This window comes from Pelophylax lessonae (genome assembly GCF_965119305.1).
Source record: "Pelophylax lessonae genome assembly, chromosome: 12".
In the NCBI taxonomy this organism is placed as follows: domain Eukaryota; kingdom Metazoa; phylum Chordata; class Amphibia; order Anura; family Ranidae; genus Pelophylax; species Pelophylax lessonae.
This window is the reverse complement of record NC_138779.1, coordinates 210,054,151-210,075,781: the sequence shown is the minus strand read 5'-3', so window position 1 is coordinate 210,075,781 and position 21,631 is coordinate 210,054,151. Positions and strand designations below refer to the sequence as shown.

At 44.7% G+C, this 21,631-nt stretch overlaps 1 protein-coding gene across 1 annotated transcript in view; it reads right to left on the bottom strand.

The window, feature by feature from the left end:
* The window catches only part of LOC309568051 (phospholipase A2 inhibitor NAI-like), a 32,724-nt gene extending 11,661 nt beyond the window's left edge, over positions 1 to 21,063 (bottom strand). Inside the window, exons 1-2 of the mRNA XM_082273632.1 lie at positions 20,877 to 21,063; positions 6,604 to 6,723 (exon numbers count right to left, since the gene is read on the bottom strand). Coding sequence (XP_082129758.1) covers positions 6,604 to 6,723; positions 20,877 to 20,931 — 175 coding nt within the window. The 5' untranslated portion in view covers positions 20,932 to 21,063. The remainder of the gene's footprint in view (positions 1 to 6,603; positions 6,724 to 20,876) is intronic.
* Positions 21,064 to 21,631: the final 568 nt, after the last annotated feature.

The following is a 21,631-nucleotide window of genomic DNA, read 5'->3' as shown; positions in this document are numbered from 1 at the left end:
GTATTTTGGTTGGTTTGCGCAAAAGTTATCGCGTTTACTAACAAAGGTAAAGATTTTTGTCATTTTTTTTAACGCGTAATGGCGGCGATCTGCGATTTTTTTTGCGGTACTGCGACATTGCGGCGGACAGATCGGACCCTTGACTGGCATTTTGGACACTTTTGGGGTTACCAGTGACATTTCTACAGTAATCAGTGCTATACATATGCACTGTTACTGTAAAATTACACTGGCAGTGAAGGGGTTAACTTTATTTGAGAAGGAGGGGTTAAGTGTGTCCCTAGGGGCGTGATTCTTACTGTGATTGGCTGTGGCTTGAGCTGTAGGAACAGTGATCAACGGTCCTACATAATAGAACCGTATGATCATTGTTTCTACACAGGGGAGAATGACAGGGGGCTTGTTTACACAAGCTGCCTGCCTTTCTCCCTCTCCCCCGACGATCGCAGAGTGACCGGCGGACATCGGGTCCGCCGGTCACACGGGCTCGCTCCCCAGAGCCTCACAGGCTAGTGACATACCGATACGTCACTCTGCCTGTGAGGTGCTGACCACCGCAGTATATGTACTTGCGGCGGTCGGCAAGCGGTTAAAGAAGAAAGTAGAGGCTCATCTGTCCCACTGCCCACCCTATTGAACACCATTAGAAGCCATTGATTTAAAGCTCTTCAGAAACCAGAACTTCTACTAGTGTAGATCACCTGATCCTCTGCTGCTTGCTGTTGGTGGTGCCATCTCGTGACTCCTACATCACCACTGTGTCCTGTAGAGACTTAGGGGTCCACCCGTCCGTTTTCATCCAATCCTATCCGATCCGATCCTACAGATGGATGGAAAATAGGGTTTCCATCCATCTGGATTTCATGAACAGGATCGGATCGGATAGCAGAGCGTATCAGCGGACATGTCAGCGCTGACATCCGCTTCTCCATAGGGGTGCATGGAGCGTCCGATCAGGTCTGCCTGAAAAAACTGCCAGGGACCGGATCGGAAAGCCCTTGTGAAAGGGGCCTTAATATTGTCTGTACTATTATTACATTATGATATTGCACTATACATTGGGCTTACCCTTCTTTGTGAATATGAGATACTGTTGTTACAAGGTAACTTTCTCCTTGTAAATTCTTTATTTTTTCCCTCTACTTTAGTACTTTTATACTGAACTGTATATTCTGCAGACTTTACCCTCTTGCTGACCACCTGCCGCAAGGTGGCTCGGCTGCGCAAATCGCCGTACCCATACGTCGCTCCTTGCCAGTGATCGTGGGGGGCGCGCACATGCACGGCGATTGGAAAGGAGGGAAGCTGATCTGCAGGGCCGGTGGCCACGATTGCCGCCGGGCACCCGCGATCACTCCCCTGGGAGACAGAACGGCGGTCTGCCGTTATAAACATGGCAGACCGTTGTTTTGTCAGCAATCAACACAGGGCTCCTGTGATCCTCCTGTTTAGGAACACAGGTCTCTGTGTTGATTCCATAAGCCTATCCACCCCACAGTTAGAAAACACCCCCTAGGCTCACATTTACCCATTTGATCGCCCCTGGTGTTAACCTCTTCCCTGCCAGTGTCATTATTACAGTAACAGTGCATATTTTTAGCACTGATTACTGTAGTAATGTCACTGGTCCCCCCAAAACTGTCAAAAATGTCAGTTAAGGGTCCGATCTGTCCGCCGCAATGACGCAGTCACCCTAAAAATCGCTGATCGCCGCCACTACTAGTAAAAAAAAAATGAAATAAAAATGACATAAATCTTTCTCCTAGTTTGTAGACGCAAACCAATCAATATACACTTATTGGGATTTTTTTGACCAAAAATATGTAGCAGAATACAAATTGGCCTAAAATGATGAAAAAATTTGATTTTTACATTTTTTTTATTGGGAATGTTATATCTGATCTGTCCACTGCAATGACGCAGTCACCCTAAAAATCGCTGATCGCCGCCACTACTAGTGAAAAAAATGTAAATAAAAAAAAGAAAATGACATAAATCTTTCTCCTTGTTTGTAGACGCAAACCAATCAATATACACTTATTGGGATTTTTTTGACCAAAAATATGTAGCAGAATACAAATTGACCTAAAGTGATGGAAAAATTGGATTTTTAATTTTTTTTTTTATTGGGAATGTTATATAGCAGAAAGTAAAAAATATTGTTTTTTTTTTTTTCAAAATTGTCGCTCTTTTTTTGTTTATAGCGCAAAAAATAAAAATCGCAAAGGTGATCAAATACCACCAAAAGAAAGCTCTGTTTGTGGGGAAAAAAGGACATTGATTTTTTTTTGGGTATAGCATCTCACGACCGCGCAATTGTCAGTTAAATTAAAGCAGTGCCGAATCGCAAAAAATAGCCTGGTCATTAAGGGGGTAAAACCTTCCAGACCTTACAGTGGGGATCGAAAGTTTGGGCATCCCAGGTAAAAATTTGTATTAATATAAGGCACCTAAAGCACGTGTTCGCACAAATGGTGACCTCTCTGGGCCGTTTCCTCTCCACCGGGGCACTCCTCAGGGGTGTCCTTTGTCCCCCAGCCTCTTCGCTCTGGCTCTGGAGCCTTTCGCTATTTTGATCCGGGCGGCTGACGCTGTGGAGGGTCTGCGGGTGGGTGCACTGGAGGAGAAAATTTCTCTTTATGCGGACGACACCCTTCTCTATCTCCGGGATGCGGGCTCTTCTCTTGCGGCGGCACTCACCATTTTTGATACCTTTGGGGTGTATTCTGGTATTCGCATTAACTGGTCTAAATCAGTGCTTTTCCCGCTTGATGATTCGGCACGGCAACTGGCTCCGCAGACCCCCCTCCGTTGGGTGACTGATTTTAGGTATATTGGGGTTCAGGTGTCCAAACCCCTTGAGTCCTTTATGGAAAAAAATCTGCTACCTCTCTTGTCTGACCTGAAGGCGCGCTGTGCCGCATGGGCCAGTCTGCCGTTGAATCTCTTGGGGAAAATTAACCTTCTGAAGATGATGATTCTGCCCAAGTTCACCTATGTTTTTCGAAATTCCCCAAGCTGGGTCCCTGGTAGGTTTTTTTGTGAGGTTGATGCCTGTGTGGGGTCCTTCATTTGGGGGGGCTCGGTCCCACGTCTGGCTAGATCCACTATGTGGCTTCCACCTGACCTGGGGGGCCTGGCTCTTCCCAACTTTCAGGTGTATTACTGTGCGGCGGTCTTGGTCACTGTACACTGGTGGTTTCAGGGCTTCACTATGAATGCTGCTACGTGCTTGGAGGCGGCCCATCTGGGCTCCCTGGCAGACCTGCGTAACTTTGTGTACCGTGGCCCTAGGGCTTATGATTCTGTCCCCGGCCCCTCTCGTGTTACCTGGCGTGTTTGGGTTGTGGCCCGGAAAAGATTTATGCAGCCTACTCAGTGGTCTCCCGACCAGCCTCTTTGGGGGAACCCCTCTCTCCCTCACCTGCGTATGCTTCCGGATCCGCAGGTCTGGGCGAGATATGGGGTGACATCCCTGGGGGATGTCATGGCCTCGGATGGGGTCCTGTCATTTGCGCAGTTGAGGGACGGGTTTGGCCTGCCTTTGTGGATGAGGTTTAGATACTTCCAGCTCCGTCATGCCCTCCGATCACAATTCAGGGTGCCTCCTCTCCTCCAGCCCGATCCCATCATAAAGATCTTGGCCCCTGGGGACTTGTTAAAACCTTTGTCTACCCTCTATGCCTCTCTCCTGGGTTCTGAGTCTCCCAAACTTGAACGCCTCTGGAGTCAGTGGCAGTCTGATCTCCCCTCGTTGGACAGGGAGGGCTGGGATGAATGCCTAGAAGCGGGTCCTAAGTTGGTTATCCCCTCCCGTGACAAATTGATTCAGGTGAAATTTCTGCATAGAGTATATTACACTCCTGAGAGGTTGCATCGTATCTATCCTGACAGGGGGGCCACATGCCAGCGCTGTCGCTCCCACCCGGGGTCTTACCTTCATATGTTTTGGGACTGTCCTGTGATTGCTAGTTACTGGTCGGCAGTTTTCGGGGCTATTAATGCTAAGCTGGGTTTGACTCTCCTGCCCTCCCCCGAACTCGCACTCCTGGGTATTCATGAGGATGATCAGCGCTCTCACCACTCCAAGCTCCTCATCTCGTTTCTTCTTTTCTATGCAAAGAAGGGTATACTCCTCCGGTGGTCGACTCCGTCTCCTCCAGATGTGCCGTTTTGGCTTAAACTGGTGGATGCGGATCTGCCCTTGTACAAGCTAACATATATGAATAGGGGTTGCCCTTGGAAATATGATAAGGTCTGGGCACCATGGACTGCGGATTGATGTTGCCTGCTCTGTGCCTCCCCCCTCCCCTCTTTTTCATCCCTTCCCCCCCCCCTCTTTTTCTTTTTTCTTCTTATGTCCGTTTCCCCCCCCCTCCCCCCCCCCTTGTATTCCGTGACTCTTAGATCTGTGCCTCTTGACATTTTTCAGTTTAGTTACTGTATGATACTGTTGTTTTATGGTATGTCGAACCACACATGTATTGTGTTGCCTGTCTATTTCTGACCTGTTTTCTGTACACATGTTTTTTCAATAAAGCACTCCTTGTTTGTTAAAAAAAAAAAATTTGTATTAATGGGCATAAAGAAGCCAAGGAAATATGGAAAAATCTCCAAAAGGTTTCAAATTACAGATTAGACATTCTTATAATATGTCAACAAAAGTTAGATTTTATTTCCATCATTGACACTTTCAAAATAACAGAAAACATAAAAATGGCGTCTGCAAAAGTTTGGGCACCCTGCAGAGTTAATATCTTGTACTTCCCCCTTTGGCAAGTATCACAGCTTGTAAACCATAGGCGTGCGCACAGGGTGTGCCGGGTGTGTCTGGGCACACCCTAATCACCTAGGGCACATTAGCATTATTGCTCTGTTTGCCAGTGAGGAGATGGGAAAGATCTCCCTCGGACCTGCTCTGCCATAAGAGAAGTGCCACACACTTCTATTTCACTTTGCCAGCAGGGAGAGTAATGTACCGGGGCCATATACATGTAGGCAAACACATGCATGTGTATTTAAACTTTGGGGTGCACACCCTAATGCAATAGGCTGCGCACACCTATGTTGTAAACGCTTTTTGTAGCAAGCCAAGAGTCTTTCAATTATTGTTTGAGGTATCTTTGCCCATTCTTCCTTACAAAAGTCTTCCAGTTCTTTGAGATTTCTGGGCTGTCTGTCACGCACTGCTCTTTTAAGGTCTATCCATAGATTTTCAATTATGTTGAGGTCAGGAGATTGTGAAGGCCATGGCAAAACCTTCAGTTTACGCCTCTTGATGTAATCCCCTGTAGATTTAGTGGTGTGTTTAGGATCATTATCCATTTGTAGAAGCCATCCTCTCTTTAACTTCAGCTTTTTCACAGATGGCATCAAGTTACCATCCAAAATTTGCTGAAATTTTATTGAATCCATTTTTCCTTCTACTCGTGAGATGTTCCCTGTGCTACTGGCTGCAATACAACCCCAAAGCATGATTGATCCACCCCCATGCTTAACAGTTGGACAGAGGTTCTTTTCATAAATTCTGTGCCCCTTCTTCTCCAAACGTACCTTTGCTCATTCCGGCCAAAAAGTTCAATTTTAACCTCATCGGTCCACAGAACTTGTTTCCAAAATGCATCAGGCTTGTCTATATGTTCATTTGCAAAGTTCAAATGCTGATTTTTGTGGTGAGGACGTAGAAGAGGTTTTCTTCTGATGACTCTTCCATGAAGACCATATTTGTACAAGTATCTCTTTATAGTGGAATAGTGTACCACAACTCCAGTGTCTGTCAGATCTTTCTGGAGGGATCGTGCAGTCAAACGTGGGTTTTGAATTGTTTTTCTCACAACCCTGCGAGCTCTTCTGTCTGATATTTTTCTTGGTCTTCCAGATCTTGCTTTAACTTCCGCTGTTCCTGATGACTGCCATTTCTTAATTACATTCCGAACAGAGGATATTGACATCTGAAAACGCTTTGCTATCTTCTTATAGCCTTCTCCATCTTTGTGAGCGTCAACTATTTTCAGTTTCAGTTTTCTAGACAACTGCTTATAAGATCCCATGGTGCTGATTGTTGGGGCAAGGTCAGATGAGTCTGGGCATTTAAAACCTTTGAGATTGACATCACCTGGTCTTCCCAGACGATGATTGAGAACAATCCATGACACTGGCAGGTCTCAGCCTTGCAAAGGGGGCAGTGCATGCTATAAATTCTGCAGGGGCCCAAACTTTTGCAGACACCATTTTTTTGTTTTCTGTAATTTTGAAAGTGTCAATGATGGAAATAAAATCTAACTTTTGTTGACATATTATAAGAATGTCTAATCTGTAATTTGATGCCTTTTAGAGATTTTTCCATCTTTCCTTGGCTTCTTTATGCACATTAATACACATTTTTACCTGGGGTGCCCAAACTTTCGATCCCCACTGTAAGTGTTTAATAAAAATGTATACTGTTAAAAAGAAAAAGAATAGGTAAGCTGAAAAATAATACATGTTTGCATTTGGGTTTGATGCTGCTTTAAGAGACCACAACCCAAAATCAAGTTAAAAGAGGTTGGATAATTGCTAAAAAAAAAAAAAAAAAAAATTTAAAGTAGTTTTTTTTCCACTTACCTTCATTAGTAGACTTTAAAATTGCCACACAGAATTCAGACTCTGAAGGGCATGTGGCTGAGCTTCCTTTACAGGACTTCTCATCTTCCCCTTCACACTCGACACAGGATAAGGAGAATCCTGTAAAATAAAGGAGACATTACTACTGATAGCAGAAATAAAGTATGACAAAATGAGCAGCTATGACTCTCTACTGAGTTGATAACCAAATATAAAGCAAAGTGCCTACATACCTTTTGCTTTTTGGTTATAGCGTCTGTTTTTTTTGGAAAATATGTTTATTTAGCGTTTGAAATCGATAAAAGTACAATAAAAGTGAGTAGAGTTTGTTACACAATTTCAAAGAAAAATAACCAGGAGATACAGGTGCATGATTACCATACGATGCATTAGATATAGGAAATACAATGTACAAAGTATCTAAATAAGTTCTGCAAAGTAGTAGTGTTACGTTTCTTGCATAAAATCTGGAGAGAAAATGAACACATAGGTTGGATGACTCTCACCAGAAGAATAATACGTAGGAAAAACTATAACCTAAGGAGAATGTTAAAGCGGAGTTCCGGGCACAAAATCAACCTTTTTTTTTTTTTCTGCCCTTGGTCTCCTTCACCTGAAAAGGAATTGGATAGTTAGGTTTTTTTTTTTTTTTTACTTACCTTGTAATTGTAGAAAGAAATACTCACCTATCGTCACTTCCTCCCTCTGCGGCCTCGGCCCGCGCCGTCTCTTCCGGCTTGCAATGATTCCTGGGAGCTGAACGTCATCGCTCCCAGGAATCAATGCGAAGGCACCGGCCCCGCTCGTCACTACCGGGGCCCCACCGCATTCCCTGCTAAACAGCTTCTGGGCATGCCCAGAAGCTGTGGAGGAATGCGGCGCTGCACCGGTAGTGACGAGAGGGGCCGGTGCCGTCGCATTGATTCCTGGGAGCGATGACGTTCAGCTCCCAGGAATCAATGCGACGGCACCGGCCCCGCTCGTCACTACCGGGGCCCCGCCGCATTCCCTGCTAAACAGCTTCTGGGCATGCCGAGAAGCTGTGGAGGAATGCGGCGCTGCACCGGAAGTGACGAGAGGGGCCGGTGCAGGCGCATTCTGGGAGAAGAAGACGCGGAAGAGGACGCAGAAGAGGATCGCGCCGGCTTCAGCTGCCCACAACAGAGATGGCAACGCTGGAGAAGAAATTTTAAAAGTGAGTATTTCTTCTTGCAGGTAAGTGCGAACCGGGACAGATCAGAGGCTAGCCATTGTGGAATGTACTAGCCCTGACTGTCCCGGGGGTATGTTTGTTGAGATTTTGTTTTTGTGCTGGAATTCTGACCGTAGTTATAGGCCAAGCGTCAATAGATAAGGAGACAATAAAGTGAGGACGGAAGATATAGGGGCAATGGGGCCTTCTATAATATCTTAGTTTCATTATTATTATTATTCAGGATTTATATAGCGCCAGCAGTTTACGCAGCGCTTTACAATATAAAAGGGAGACAATACAGTTGCAATACAATAAAATACAAGAGGATTAAGAGGGGCCTGCTCGTTAGAGCTTACAATCTAGAGAAGGTTGAACATGTCTTTTCTCCTATGGAATTTATCTCTTTAATGTACTCTTTCCACTCTTTCCAGTACACAGAGTGGTAGCTGAGAGCAGATCTGACCAACTCCCTGGGCAAATTGAAAGTCCAGCCCCCTGGATTAAGAGGGCCCTGCTCAGAAGAGCTTACAATCTAGTTTCATGGAAATAAAGAGGTCCACTGGTCTGAAGGGTAATCAGACAGAATGAATAATGAATTTCCAGGGGGCTGGACTTTCAATTTGCCCAGGGAGTTGGTCAGATCTGCTCTCAGCTACCACTCTGTGTACTGGAAAGAGTGGAAAGAGTACATTAAAGACATAAATTCCATAGGAGAAAAGACATGTTCAACCTTCTCTAGATTGTAAGCTCTAACGAGCAGGGCCCTCTAATTCCTCCTGTATTGAATTGTATTGTAACTGTATTGTCTTCCCTTCAAACTGTTGACGCTATATATGGATCTAGTGGTTAGAGTGGGTATTGCCAACATCCCTGAAATCATGAAACTAAAGAAAATTCCCCTTGGGTATGGGACTTTATAGGCAATAACCATTCATTGATTAGTTGTCTTAAAACAAATATATAATTTTATTCATGTTGTACAAAATATGAAAAAATATACAAAACAAGAAAAACGGAGAGACATTTAAAATTCATGTGGCCCTATATTACATCACTTAAACATGGAGTGGCTGAGAATTCCAAATGATGAGCTGACGTGTTTCGGACTTTGGCCTTTTTCAGAGGTCAAATGGAGGTATATCTCAGACACAGATGGCAGTCCATGAGATGTGTATAGCCACTAATTTTAAAAGTAAGCAAGAGTTATTATGCATCCAAAAGGACTGCTATAACCTTGACAGGGCCAGATATGGCTTGATCAAAAAAGAAGAAAGAAATGGGTTGACACAGCTAAACAAAGAGAGCTGTAAAAGTGACAAGCCGTCATTTTATGACAAAGATAACGACACTCCACCAGTGGTTCCCACGAGGATCCCAGTGATCGGTCCAAAAAGGGCGTTGTGTAACATATGTAGCTATGTCACAGTCTAAATTGCATATAGAGCTTGAAGTATTTCTGGAGTAGCTGGTTTGGTGGTCCTCTGGGTCTCTGGTGGGATGAGTTCCTATGGCGGTGGTATCTTTAGTATGCTCTTGCGAGCTGCCAAAAGGCATAGGTGCACCCATTGGAGAACAGGATCACTTTGATCTCCTGAGCATGTATATCCGCTGACATCATAGCTAAACAATAACAGGAGAGGTGTCTTGGGAAGGAGATGCCCAGTGATGCCATAAATAAAAGGGTTAACTTGGTTCCAGAAGACTGAAATTGGGGAGCACAGCCAAAAGGAGTTGATTGGATAGATTTTCACACCAATTTTCCAAAGATCCATATAAAAAGGGCTCTCCGAACTGCCATGGGGGTGCTGCTTGGAAACACTGCCTACAAGATGTAGGCTGTTATCCTGCTGGACTGTGCCCCCATTGGGGGATCCAGTTGGAGGTTCCTTGAGGGGCTGGGAACCTGAGGACTATGTGAAGTCTTAACTACCAGCTGTGGACTTTTTGCCTTTGTGGACTACTGCCAATCATGGACTCAGTCCCTATAAACTCTGCTGTTATTCAGGTATGATTACCTTATGGGCACTAGAACACCTCTGTACAGAAATGTGTGTGAGAAGCTGCTTTACAAGAACTGTTCCTCCATATTTCCCTTTCTTCAGTAAAGTTACTGTAATCTATTAATTGCCTAGCATGTAGGCTTTCAAAAGGGTAGGCAGTATGGTGCTCCTAGGTAGTGCTAACCGGTGTCAGCTGCGATGAGGGGTGGGACGTGTATCCTGGATGAACCCTGGATACAGGTCGGCTTAGAATTATGATGGGCATGCACAAGGAGGGGAGAATTAACAGTCCATGTGCGAGTCCCTGAATGAAACAAGGGGAATAAATCAACCTGGAATCCAGTGTCAAGTATCTTGACATACTTGACAAAGGAGTGCGCATGTCCAGGATCGGACTTCCGCGCAGATTCCGAAACGCGTTGTGAGCCCAGACTGCCCACACTTCCTGCCCACACTCCTGTGACATCAGACGCCGCCACAAGCCGCCGGCCGCAGCACCAGCCCCTTCACCGCTGCTCGTGGAGATCCGGAGGACAAGAGCAGGTCTCCCAAGCCCTCCGGAACCCAGGGACTGCCTGAACGCTTGGAAACTGCTAAACACCACCAGCCGCTCCTGGAGCGCCACGTCAGACTCGCACAAGTCCTTACTTATATGTAAGTTACTACATTATTGCTGTAATAAAAATTACTTTCACCACACTCAAGAGGCGCTTTCCCATCTTTTTACTTGTAGGCTTTCAAAAGGCTGCATGCACAGCGTATCAAAAGAACAGGGCTTGCAACACAACAAGGGGATTGAGCTAGAGGAAGATGCAATACATGGGTCTAATACATAGGGTACTGTCCAGAGGAAGTTAATGTGTTGTTGCTAAGGACTACAGTAGTTGTGCCACAGATTAGATTAGCCAAGCAACAAGGAGAAGGATGACTGGCAGGGATGATGGTTGTTTTGGTAATGGAGGGGATTTAGGTGATTGGCACCTCTACTAGTGGCTGGATCCCCGCTCTTTGGGATAAGACCAGCAGCACAAAGCACCTAGGGGGCAGCTTGGAGTTGGGAAAGAAAATGTGTAGAGGGACCCCTGGAGAAGAGAGCAAGCATGGGGGTTGGAGAGAGAGATTCTTTCCTGTTTTCCATAGCAACTATGGGATGTGCTACTGGGAGAGATGTGACATGAACTGCTGGATTGGTAGAGCTTGGTACCGGTTTAGAGGTACCGGCCTCAAATTGCTACCTGGGAGTGTTGTCTTCTAAGCATGAGAGTGTCTGAAGTGTACAAGTGTCATCAGTATAATGGAGTTAGCACAGAGAGCAAGGAGTTAACAGCATCATTGCAGCCCGCTTCTAAGCCTGGGAGAACTGCCTTCATATTGACTGTCACATGACAGCTCCCAGCCTAAAGTTCAGGCATTAGTAAGTGCAGTTCGGCTTGTCCCCACATGGGGCACCTAAGCCTTGTCCACATAGGTGTCTTTCACATGGCCATGTGACAAGCATCTCAGAAGGTGCACCAAACCCAGGGGATATATTAGAAGTCTGTGGGTCAGTGCAGCTGACCCTCAGGAAAGCCGCAGGTGCACTGCGCTGCACCCAGTGTGAAAGCAGCCTGATAGTTGTAAACCCTTTTATAGGTGCTAAATTGCCCATTGCAAAAACTATTATTCCTAGTGTATGTGTTGTTTAATACACTGACCTTCTTTTCCTCCTGAAGCCGCTGCTAGCATTGCTCTCCAGGCTGGAAAGGATTAGAGGCTGCGTGCATTTGGTATCACTCCGTTTGGGACAGGAGCCAGCGCTACAGAGGAAGCATCAGCTTCTGCGGTTCCTGCTCTTTCCATAGCCAGCGCTGGCTCAATGCACTGTGATGCTCTGAGATGGTGGGTTAGCAAGTCCAGATTGGGATCTAAAGACCGCTTCCCTGGTTTAAAGTCGTGGTCCACATCAGAGGGCCGTGGGTTGAGTACCCCTGGCTTATGCTCACCTGGTTCTTCATTCCACCCGAAAATGGTCCAGCAGTGGACTGTTCCTGGTCGATGGTGCCTGCTCTGGGCTTGATGACGCCAGGAACAGTCCACAACTCAAGACTGCTGGAGCATGGGGGCCCTAGACCCATCTTGTGCTGGGAGGATTGGGCAAGTGTTGGGCAAGTGTATCTCCTTCCTCCTCTCCCCTAGGTAAAAAATAGCAGTTATACAGCCCCACTGCATGGGAGAACTTTTTATTTGTCCGGAAATGGGCTTCAAAGCTAAACTCTGGGATAAGCAAATATTGCCTAAATATAAAAATCCTGCATCTTTTACCTTGAATCTTGGTGTGCTTTGTGTGTTTCTTCTAGATCTGTGTAGTAATTCTGTGTGAGACTTTACTTCTGTGCAGGAGCTTCCTGTAATAAAGACTGGTCACTACTGCTCTCTCTCATCGTGCAGGGTGGCTGGTCTTGTCTCCACCCCTCCTGTAGTTTTCTTCAGGTGGAGCCTGCTGGGTCCCTCCCTCTGCACAGGCTATGTTTCAGGAGAATGGGCAAAGGAGAACTGGTAATTCTGCCAAAACTCAGTATGGCTGCATCAGGCGCAATCTAATGGCGTATTGGGGCACACCGTGCTATGAATCGGCAAATGTGCTTGCGCAATGGCGCACACATAACGTGACAGACGCTAACGTCCACTGGCCTATAAAAGACTGCTGCTGTGCTCATCAGATTGCTGGATAATTGTCAGCCCCCCCCCGTGTTCCTGGTTTTCTGTGTATTCTGATCTGGATTTTCCATTACCGTCCAGGCTTGCCTTTGACCTGTCTCATCTTGATTCCTGGCTCTGATCCGTGGCTTGAGCTACTGACTTCACTTCTGCTTGATCCGCTGTGTTTGACATCAGCTTGGCTCACTGACTCTTCTATTACCTGTCTACACGTGTATGACCCTAGCTTGTTCCAGTTCCCGCTACAGGCTGATCCACCACACAGACTCTACTATAACCTGTCTACACGTGTATGACCCTGGCTTGTTCCAGTTCCCGCTACTGTCTGATCCACCACACAGACTCTACTATTACCTGTCTACACGTGTATGACCCTGGCTTGTTCCAGTTCCCGCTACTGGCTGATCCACCACACAGACTCTACTATTACCTGTCTACACGTGTATGACCCTGGCTTGTTCCAGTTCCTGCTACTGGCTGATCACCATGTATGACTCCTAGCCTGGCTTCTGGTTCTGCTTCCTGCTTGTCCTGCTGCCAAGATACATCTAGAACTGCTTAAGAACACCTGCTCTGCAGCACATCCTGCTTGTTCCTGCTACCATCCGGTGATCTGCTCTTTGAGTACAGCATTCCCTGTGCCACCTTCATGGGTGCTCTGCATTTAGCCAGGGGAGCATTCCCTGTACCAACTTCATGGGTGCTCTGCATTTAGCCGCAAGGGGAGCATTCTCTGTACCAACTTCATGGGTGCTCTGCATTTAGCCGCAAGGGGAGCATTACCCGTACCAACTTCATGGGTGCTCTGCATTTAGCCGCAAGGGCAGCATTCCCTGTACCAACTTCATGGGTGCTCTGCATTTAGCCTCAAGGGGAGCATTCCCTGTACCAACTTCATGGGTGCTCTGCATTTAGCCACAAGGGGAGCATTCCCTGTACCAACATCATGGGTGCTCTGCATTTAGCCACAAGGGGAGCATTCCCTGTACCAACTTCATGGGTGCTCTGCATTTAGCCACAAGGGGAGCATTCCCTGTACCAACTTCATGGGTGCTCTGCATTTAGCCACAAGGGGAGCATTCCCTGTACCAACTTCATGGGTGCTCTGCATTTAGCCACAAGGGGAGCATTCCCTGTACCAACTTCATGGGTGCTCTGCATTTAGCCGCAAGGGGAGCATTACCTGTACCAACTTTATGGGTGCTCTGCATTTAGCCACAAGGGGAGCATGACCTGTACCACGTTCATGGGTGCTCTGCATTTAGCCACAAGGGGAGCATTCCCTGTACCAACTTTATGGGTGCTCTGCAGTTAGCCACAAGGGGAGCATTACCTGTACCAACTTCATGGGTGCTCTGCATTTAGCCGCAGGGGGAGCATTACCTGTACCACGTTCATGGGTGCTCTGCAGTTAGCCACAAGGGGAGCATTCCCTGTACCAACTTTATGGGTGCTCTGCAGTTAGCCACAAGGGGAGCATTCTCTGTACCAACTTCATGGGTGGTCTGCATTTAGCCACAAGGGGAGCCCTCTCAGCACTTCCACCTCTGATTTGGTGCGTGACACTATGTAGAGCACATTGGTGATGTTGCTACTTTTACCAGGTAATATTTAGATTTGCAAAGGCATTTAGTGCTCACAAAGTTTATGTATATCCTTGTATTAAAATTTATTTAAATTCACAATTTTTATAGCTTGAGTTCAACTTTAAGAGTTTTGCTTACTCCAGACTTGGAGAGGGGGTGTCTGCATATCCCCATAGAGCGTAATCTCAGCGCTGTATCCATCTTAGTTTATACTTTATGCCAAAGAATTTCTTTTTCCACTCTTGACAATTTTTGGCAGAGCTCAGAGCAGTCTTCTCTATGCTACGTCCTCATGCAAGTGTTACTTATTTAGTCTTATTCCTAGTAAGAGGACAAAACCAGGGAGTTTTCACAGGGAGGGGGACTCTGAAGTATCATACACTGGAACGTGTAATTAATTGAGAATTGACTCGTTCCCAAGTCAGACTTTCCGTTGGTGTATGGAGAGGCGGGGTCAGATTCCCTGCACAGCCAAGAGGGAAATGCTGAGCAAACTAAACTATGTTCCTTTATTCAAATAAGGAATGGAAAGTCTGTGACTCACCAACCACCGGACATAGCAACATTATGAAGAGTTCTGTTAACTTTTTATATCAAGAAGAAAGTTACCCAATTGTTACTAATGTAGGTAGGTGCTAGGTAAAAGCATCTTATGCTCCTTCTGCTTATTAGGGGAGCCTGATCTATTAGGTTGCCTGTCACATGTTTCCAGGTGTGATTAACTGGGACTGAGGGAGTGTCCCCACTGCATCCAATAAGGGAGCTTGTTGGACAGTGGAGGAAACCCAGCCAGTGGTATGTTGGCTTTTGTGGGAGTCCCAGAGGGAGGGTATTCTTGCAGTGCATCCTGGGATTGCTCATAAAAGCTGAGGGGACATGTGACAGGGCATCTTTGGCGGGAAGCAGAGTCCCAGGAGGAGGCTGACAGCTGGTCTCTCCTCGCACGAGTATGAGGAAGGTGGTCGTAGGCAGTCGGCCTAGTGAACCAGGTGTGGAGCTGAGCTGAAGAGGATCCGGTAAAGCTGACAGTGGAGCTGCTGGCAGAGTCTTCCGGGAAAAACAGTGTCCGTGAGTACCAGTGGACTTCCCAAAGGGTCTGTCCAGGAAGGGGGACCACTCCACTGAAGTCAGAGCATCAAGGGGTCAGCTCACGCAGAGTGTCAGAGTAAAGGGGGTGCCAAGTAGAACCCTGAAGAGTAGGGACAAAGAGGGTGCCAAGTACGACCCTGAAGAGTGATTCACAGTACAGTACAGTTCAACGAATTCTTCTTCACGGGAGTGACAAGGTGAAGCAGCGGCCTTGCTACACTCAGCTATATTCAGAAGTCCCAGCAATTTTGCATAGTTTATTTAGTTGGAGTATTCCAATCATCCCTTCTCCTATCCAAGTTCTAAAATAAAACAACAAAAACCAAAACCCCTGGACTATTTTCTGACTGAGCCAAGCACTTCGGATATGCTATATTGTCAAGTTGTTGCTATGGGTAACCCAGGGGAATCCTTAACCAGCAGCTCCCATAGGAGAAGCGCTACACTAACATCAAAGAAGAATTCAGGCTATATTATACCAGCTTGGACCAATGTAACTATGTACAGTATATACCAAACTAATCTGATGCCCCTGAAAGCTGGATATCACTGAAGTAGACACTGCTACTACACTTCTACTACAGTGATCTCCACATGCTTCTGGGTCCTATGCATTGTGTACACAGGAGATCAGCTGCTCAGTACGGGCGCCAATCAGGGAAAACTAAGCATTTTCTAAATGAATGCAAAGCATTCTCTTATTGGACGAGGTGGAGAGTGTGATGTCACCGACCCCTCTCTCTCTTCCCCATTAAATTAGACAATATTTTGCACTCATTCAGAAAAAAGAAAAGTGATCTCTGAATGGCGCTTGTGCCAAGCGGGCAATCTCCTGTGCTCATCAAGCAGGGGTGCAGCTGCTCAGCGAGGGTCCCAGAAGCAAGTGGAGATCACGGGAGTAGGGGTGCCTACTTCAGTGATTTCCAGCTTTCAAGGCACCGGCCAGGTATGGTGTATATATATATATATATATATATATATATATATATATATATATATATATACAGGTAGATCCATTAGTCCAAGATAGACCAATGTAACTATTTATACATGTATACTATAGCAATACCTGGAATTATTCATTAAAGTTGCCCCCCCCCCCCCCCCCAAAAAAAAACAAACAAACAAATGTTTTCTTTTGAAAAACAAGGCAAAAAGGGCTAATGATTGTATCACAGCGAATTCACTGCTGGCCACCTGTCTGTGGAGGACCCCCCCCCCCCCCATGTCTGTATGTTTGAACAGTATAAATCATGCCAATAAATTCAACCACCATCCAAAACAAGATGCATAGTGCCTCACGATTGTTCTGTTCTTAGAGTTATCTCTGGCTTTTTGTGGCTTCCTTAATCCATGCAAATATTCCCCCGCAGTGTCTGCTGTAAACAGCTTTGAGGTGTGGTCATATGCTGTCTTCCTCACATACAATGCATGGTTAATTGCCCTGCTCAGTGTGTGATGACACCAAGGGACATTACTGTTCCCTGTACTGTGCCCTCCTGACCACTGTACTGTGCCCTCCTGACCCCTGTACTGTGCCCTCCTGACCCCTGTACTGTGCCCTCCTGATCACTGTACTGTGCCCTCCTGACCACTGTACTGTGCCCTCCTGACCCCTGTACTGTGCCCTCCTGACCCCTGTACTGTGCCCTCCTGATCACTGTACTGTGCCCTCCTGATCACTGTACTGTGCCCTCCTGACCACTGTACTGTGCCCTCCTGACCACTGTATCATGCCCTCCTGCCCACTGTACTGTGCCCTCCTGCCCACTGTACTGTTTCCTCCTGACCACTGTACTGTACCCTCCTGACCACTGTACTGTGCCCTCCTGACCACTGTACTGTTTCCTCCTGACCACTGTACTGTACCCTCCTGACCACTGTACTGTGCTCTCCTGACCACTGTATCATGCCCTCCTGACCGCTGTACTGTTCCCTCCTGACCACTGCACCCCCCCATACTGTTCCCGTCTGCCCCCCTGTATTGTGCCCTCCTGTCCATCCTGTACTGTGCCCTCCTGACCACTGTACTGTGCCCTCTGGACCACTGTATTGTACCCTCCTGACCGCTGTACTGTGCCCTCCTGACCGCTGTACTGTTCCCTCTTTCCCCCCTACTGTTCCCTTCTGCCCCCCTGTATTGTGCCCTCCTGTTCATCCTGTACTGTACCCTCCTGTCCCTTGTACTGTGCCCATATGACCGCTGCACTGTATCCTCCTGGGCTGTACCCTCTTTCCCCCCCATACTGTGCCCCCCTGTATTGTTCCCTCCGGTCCCTCCTGTACTGTGCCCTCCTGTCCCTTGTACTGTGCCCTCCTGACCGCTGTACTGTACCCTCCTAGGCTGTACCCTCCTTCCCCCCATACTGTATTGTTCCCTCCTGTCCTTCCTGTACTGTACCCTTTTGTCCACTGTACTGTGCCCTCTTGACCTTTGTACTGTACCCTCCTAGGCTGTAACCTCCTCCCCCCCCTACTGTGCCCCCCCCTGTTTTGTTCACTCCTGTCCCTCCTGTACTGTGCCCTCCTGCCCCTTTGAACTGCAATCTCCCACCACCCCATACCCCCCTACCCCCTCTGAACTGTGCTGTTCATACTCTTCTCCTCTGTCCCCCTGTATTGTACCCTCCTGTTCCCCCTGTACTGTGCCCTCTTGCCCCCTCTGAACTGTGCTCTCCTATATACTGCAGACATCTTAGAGGAGATGGTCAGAGACTGCAGACTAATTAGAGAATTAGGTCAGACAAAGCAGACATGTTAGAGGAGACAGTCAGATATCAGAGGAGATGGTCAGAGACTGCAGACATCTTAGAGGAGATGGTCAGAGACAGCATACATCTTAGAGGAGATGGTCAGAGATGGCAGGCAGCTTAAAGATGGTCAGAGACTGCAGACATCTTAGAGGAGATTGTCAGAGACAGCAGACATCTTAGAGGAGATGGTCAGAGACTGCAGACATCTTAGAGGAGATGGTCAGAGATGGCAGGCATCTTAAAGAAGATGGTCAGAGACTGCAGACATCTTAGAGGAGATGGTCAGAGACTGCAGACATCTTATAGGAGATGGTCAGAGACGGCAGACATCTTATAGGAGATGGTCAGAGACTGCAGACATCTTAGAGGAGATGGTCAGATATATTACGTGAGACTGCTAGAGATCTCTTTTTTTACAGATCCCCTGCAAACCAATGCTCCCCCTCCCACTACTGAGGTTGGCAAAGGGCCACACAGTAAGATCCAAAGGGTTGCATGTGGCAACACAATTACAAGAATGGACTCGGCCCCACCCTCGTTCCCTCCTCACTGGCTGTGGCTGACGGCAGCAAGAGCCAATGTCCCCTGCTACTGTCTCTGAGCCAATGAGGAGGGAAAGAGCCAGGACAGCAGCTGCTCTCATGCACATCGCTGGGTTGGGATCGGACTCGGGTGTTAGGGGATGGCTACAGGGGAAGCTGCATACTGAAGGTTTTTCATCTTAATGCATAGATTGTATGAAGATAAAAAATCTTCAGCCCTTTCAACTACTTCACACTTCCCTAAATACAAATAAACACACCCTAATTTTAGAATCTGAAAACATTAGGCTTTGGGGTGTGTCCCTGTAATATAAACTAACATTTTTGTTTGAAATATTATTCTTTTTTTGAACAAAAAAGACAATGAAAAAAAAAAATGTTAAAATGTAACGCAACAGCACACACCAAAAAGGTTGAAATACAAAAATACAAAGAAAACTAAAGGGTCTATTTTTACACATTTTGACACAAGATTCACACAGCTTTTACCCACAATTCACAAATTCACTTAATGTTAATTTAAAAAATGTGTGAACCATTTATAAGTAGACCCCTAAATAAATATTTTTCAAGATTCACACAGCTTTCACCCAGGATTCACAATTTTTTTCAATTAAATCAAATTTAAAAATGTGTGAAACATTTCTAAATAAACCTCTAAATAAAAAAACATAGATTACCCCAAATACAAAAATAATAAAAAAAAATCGCTAAATTAGCAAAAAGTTATTTATCTTTTTTTGTATTGAGCAATGATTCATATGTATCCTTGTTGTTTAAATGTCTTGATTATTTTTGTTCTTTTGTTATCTTTTTACGAATTTCAATTAAAAAATATTGAAAATAAAAGAAAGGCAGTGAAAAAAGTAAAATAAAAAATACAATGCAACAGCACACAGCAGGTTAAAATACTAAGGGGTCTATTTTTCAAGATTCACATATGTTTTCAATTAAATCAAATTTAAAAATGTGTGAAACATTTCTAAATAAACCTCTAAATAAAAAAACATAGATTACCCCAAATACAAAAAAAATAAAATAAAAAAAATTGCTAAATTAGCAAAAAGTTATTTATCTATTTTGTATTGAGCAATGATTCATATGTATCCTTGTTGTTCAAACGCCTTAATTATTTTTGTTCTTTTGTTATCTTTTTACAAAGTTCAATTAAAAAATATTGAAAGTAAAAGAAAGATAAGGCATTGAAAAAAGTAAAATAAAAATTACAATGCAACAGCACACAGCAGGTTAAAATACTAAGGGGTCTATTTTTCAAGATTCACATATGTTTTCAATTAAATCAAATTTAAAAATGTGTGAAACATTTCTAAATAAACCTCTAAATAAAAAAATAGATTACCCCAAATACAATAAAAATAAAAAATCGCTAAATTAGCAAAAAGTTATTTATCTTTTTTTTTTTTCTTCAAGTAAATGTAACCTTAGCAGCTCAAGGACAGACGTGAAACATTTATGTAAACCCCTAATTAAAAAAAAAATAAATAAAAAAGAAGAATAAATTGTCTTTTTATTCTTCAAGTAAATGTAACCTTAGCAGCTCAAGGACAGTCATGTGAAACATTTATATGTAAACCCCTAAATAAAAAAAAGAAAAATGCTAAATTAAAAAAGAAGAATAAATTATCTTTTTTTTCTTCAAGTAACTTTAACCTTAGCAGCTCAAGGACAGACATGTGAAAATTTTATATGTAAACCCCTAATTAAAAAAAAAAAAAAATTAAAAAAGAAGAATAAATTGTCTTTTTATTCTTCAAGTAAATTTAACCTTAGCAGCTCAAGGACAGACATGTGAAAAATGTATATGTAAACCCCTAATTAAAAAAAAAAAAAAAATTAAAAAAGAAGAATAAATTGTCTTTTTATTCTTCAAGTAAATTTAACCTTAGCAGCTCAAGGACAGACATGTGAAAAATTTATATGTAAACCCCTAAATAAAAAAATAAAAAATAAAAAAAGAAGAATAAATTTTCTTTTAATTCTTCAAGTAAATTTAACCTTAGCAGCTCAAGGACAGACATGTGAAAAATGTATATGTAAACCCCTAATTAAAAAAAAAAAAAAAAAAAAAAATGCTAAATAAAAAGAAGAATAAATTGTCTTTTTTTTTTCTTCAAGTAAATTTAACCTAAGCAACTCAGGGAAAGAAACGCAGTGTCAGCCCTGGCAAAATTTAGCCAAAATTACAAGGCTTATCCCTACAAATGAATGACAGAATAAAATAGTATCAGAAATAAGGGAATACATTGCATGGGCTAAAGATCTTTGCAGGATGCCTTTCATGTTAGTTCATTTTTTTAAAATGCAGAACTGCTTAGCTAGAAATCTTGGCAGAGCAACAGGTCTTCACACACTCTCCGAGACATAAAATAAGTTACAGTAAAGTTTCTTACCGGTGGCCACCAAAGTGGAGAAGATGCAGGAGAATAGAAGGACGGAGCTCCCCATGATGGCAGAAGAGGATGAAGAGAAGAGATTCTGGACCGGTTGACTGTCCTTTAATTAACTTCAGGGCGTTGGCTTCTTGGAATGATGCAGCCAGGGAGGGGAGTGCTCAAGAGGCAGCAGAGAGCGAAATGCTTACGATGGCCTCAAAATGATTCTTCCATTTAGTGTAGCTGAAAAAAAAGGGGGGGGGGGTGACATCAGATATATGTTTTAATATTAAGTGCATGCATGCTACTGTATCTAATGAGTAAAGTGTAACATTTCCAAGTATTTATTGCCCCTTGCAGAGATTTAATACTGTATGTGCTGGCGTATAGGATGATTTTTTAACCCTAAAAATATCCCCCAAAAATAGGGGGGGTCGTCTTATATGCGGAGTATAAAATGTGAGGACTACTTAACATGGCCCAAAACTAACGTCCTTATTAATCTCCAAGCAGGGTAAGTACACAAACATCCCCATTAATCTCCAAGCAGGGTAAGTAGACAAATGTCCCTATTACTCTCCAAGGTAAGTACACAGGGTGTAATCTCTCAAATTGCTGGCTGGATGTGCGGGAATACTGTACCGGTATGTACCGTAGCTTCAGCTAAGTACAGTATACCGCGCTGAGCCAATCACGGTGAGCGATGTATAAATTATTAAATACAAAACTTGCTCAGATTGGCTGAGTCATCAGCCCGCCTCTCTGACTCCGCC